The sequence below is a fragment of the Gymnodraco acuticeps genome, unplaced genomic scaffold (assembly GCF_902827175.1).
Source record: "Gymnodraco acuticeps unplaced genomic scaffold, fGymAcu1.1, whole genome shotgun sequence".
NCBI classification, from domain to species: Eukaryota; Metazoa; Chordata; class Actinopteri; order Perciformes; family Bathydraconidae; genus Gymnodraco; species Gymnodraco acuticeps.
The window spans coordinates 18,779-21,845 of NW_022990395.1; the positions used below are offsets into that span (position 1 = coordinate 18,779).

Consider the following 3,067-nt stretch of genomic DNA (forward strand, 5'->3'; position numbering starts at 1 on the left):
GTCTCCTTCCCTTGGATGCTTCCTTTGGATCCTTCACTTGGATCCTTCCCTTGGATGCTTCCCTCTAAACTCAAACTCATATCTTTGTCTGTTTTACAGAAAATGGCACCTTGAAACAGAAACAGAAAGCCCAACGCAATGCCCGCCATCTTTAGTTTCCTGTGTTCCTGTAGTGCTGGGAACCATTCTCTCTTCGGTCTCTCTTCCTCCAGTCTCTCTCTCTCCAGTCTCTCTCTCTCTAGTCTCTCTCTCTCTAGTCTCTCTCTCTCCAGTCTCTCTCTCTCCAGTCTCTCTCTCTCCAGTCTCTCTCTCTCCAGTCTCTCTCTCTCTAGTCTCTCTCTCTCCAGTCTCTCTCTCTCCAGTCTCTCTTCCTCCAGTCTCTCTCTCTCTAGTCTCTCTCTCTCCAGTCTCTCTCTCTCTAGTCTCTCTCTCTCCAGTCTCTCTCTCTCCAGTCTCTCTTCCTCCAGTCTCTCTCTCTCCAGTCTCTCTCCCTCCAGTCTCTCTTCCTCCAGTCTCTCTTCCTCCAGTCTCTCTTCCTCCAGTCTCTCTTTCTCTAGTCTCTCTTTCTTCAGCCTCTCGTTCTCCAGTCTCTCTCTCTCCAGTCTCTCTCTCTCCAGTCTCTCTCTCTCTCCAGTCTCTCTCTCTCCAGTCTCTCTTCCTTCAGTCTCTTTCTCTCCAGTCTCTCTTCCTCCAGTCTCTCTCTCTCCAGCCTTTCCTCGTGTTCTCGTTGCCTGTTAGCCATCTTCGTCCTGTGAACGAAACCAGTCCAGTTAGCATGATTCAAGAAACCTGCTTTGCCCTGGCTCAATGCTTAAGATATTTGTTGAGGTTAAACTCCTAGTTAAGTTTCTCTGGAAGGTACCGGTCTTCCGTACTTCAGATTATTAATACAAAATATAAATCAACTAATAAATGATTATATCTTTTTATAGTCAAAGCCACCCAGCGGTAAAATAAACATCTCACTTTATGTCGTCGAACTGATTCCTCCGCGTCCGGCTCATCTGGTCCAAGGCGTCGGCGGTATCTCTCAGGGATTGGCTCGCTTCAGTCACGTGATTCTTCTCGATCATCTTCTTCCAGCTGTCTATCGCTTCGTCAAGTGCAAACGCAAGTCCAACAACTCCTCCAACAACCTGAGCAGGAATATTTCACACCGTCAGCCTCAACAACATTCACAGTGATGTCTCTAGTATTATGATATGTAGCTGTATGCAGAGGATATCAGAGTCATTCAAAAACACATGTAAGATCTTACCATGCTTCCTTTAAGGGCAGTGCGCCCTATTTTAAGGGCAGTGCTCGCTCCTTTAACGGCAGTGCCCCCTACTTTAAGGGCAGTCACCGCTCCTTTAAGGGCAGTGTCCCCTACTTTAACGGCAGTCACCGCTCCTTCAAGGGCAGTGCTCGCTCCTTTAACGGCAGTCACCGCTCCTTCAAGGGCAGTGCTCGCTCCTTTAACGGCAGTGCCCGCTCCTTTAAGGGCAGTCACCGCTCCTTTAAGGGCAGTGTCCCCTACTTTAACGGCAGTCACCGCTCCTTCAAGGGCAGTGCTCGCTCCTTTAACGGCAGTGCCCCCTACTTTAAGGGCAGTGCCCGCTCCTTTAACGGCAGTGCCCCCTACTTTAAGGGCAGTGTCCCCTACTTCAAGGGCAGTTTTGAGTCCAGTTGTGGACATTTTATTGATGAGTTGTTGGCCTGCTTTAGCAAACAGCAGTTTAGATTTCTTTCCACTTGCTTTAAATGCAAAGACTACTAAAATACCGAAAACTCCATCAGCAAGTGCAGGCATTAGTGGGTTTAATAGCGCATTCCGAGAAAACTGTGGCCCAGATGAAGAAGACAACTTGATGCCATCACAGACTGTCCACTTCTGACCACTCCTTCTGGCGATGGCTGCAGGGATCTTAGCCATGACTCGTTGGTCCAGCTCGTCTTCGTCTGCGTTGACGCTCTCCGCCTTACACTCCACCTTCCTCAGATGCTCGAACTGACTCTTGATTTCTTCTGCAATCTCGTTGCTCTCGCTTTCTATGCTCTGCGCTTTCTTCATCGTCTTGCTGGATGAGAGGTGCTCAGTAAGTTGAGTAACCAGAGATATGGTTACACCTACAAATGTATAGGCTGCTCCTAACGCTAGAAACGGAGCCGCTAAACCGGCGGTGATCAATGTGGCCACGCCAGCTCCAAGCAGGCTAGCAGCTCCCACCACCGACACTGTGTTCCCGACACACTGGCTGCCGTTGCAGTTCTCTTTGAGATCCTCCAGCTCCCGGGCCAGTTTCCTCAGCTGCTTAGCACAGTGCTCCCTATTCTCCATCCAGCTGAACATCAGATCCAGCAGCTTGTCCGCGGTGCCCATCTTGGAGGCTTCCTTCTGATGCCACCACAGAGGAGGTCTGAAACAAGAACGACAAAGACAGGTAGGCAACTGATCCACCAGACCTACACAGCTGGACCGGCCCCTTGACTCAGGACCGGTGTAATGGAACACACACCACACACACAGAGGGAGTTCAGTGATTCCCACAGCATGTTAATACTTTGGGGGGCCCCCAAAGTATAATGGCTCCCCCCAAAGTATAATTTGTGTGTTCTTTTATTTTTTTTTACTCAGTGAGCACTCATTTGCATTTGCATTGGTGGCAATGAGTGCTCAGTGAGTAAAAAAAACTTAAAAAACCATAAATTATACTTTGGGGGGAGCCACCCATAAATTATACTTTGGGGGAGCCATTATACTGTGTAAACAGCCTCTATGGGCGCGAGTCCAGACCCACTTTTGGAATCAAATGATGACGTTAGTGGGATTATCTCCTTTATCAACTCCTAAGCATCCCCGGGACAACATCACTAGCCCCGCCCCTAAAAAGGTGTGAACTTGAGCCAATCAAGGACTACTACTACTAGGTCGTCCTTAGACGAGTTTGCCAACGGGTTCGCCAATCCTCACGGTCCTCCATACACCCGGCCAGCTCTGTGGAGCTTTCCACCCCCACATCCTTCCTCAGCACCTCCACGTATGTTGGCGTGGGGCGCCCTCTTGGTCGGTGCCCGTGTGTTGGCT

At 49.6% G+C, this 3,067-nt stretch overlaps 1 protein-coding gene across 1 annotated transcript; it reads right to left on the bottom strand.

Moving 5' to 3' along the window:
- Window positions 1-568: 568 nt before the first annotated feature.
- On the bottom strand, window positions 569-2,520 carry LOC117551621. The gene is made up of 3 exons (XM_034224553.1): window positions 1,259-2,520; window positions 967-1,136; window positions 569-749 (listed from the first exon to the last, which is right to left on the bottom strand). Exons 1-3 carry the CDS (start codon window positions 2,360-2,362, stop codon window positions 569-571), a joined length of 1,455 nt encoding a protein of 484 aa, XP_034080444.1. The 5' UTR covers window positions 2,363-2,520.
- Window positions 2,521-3,067: the final 547 nt, after the last annotated feature.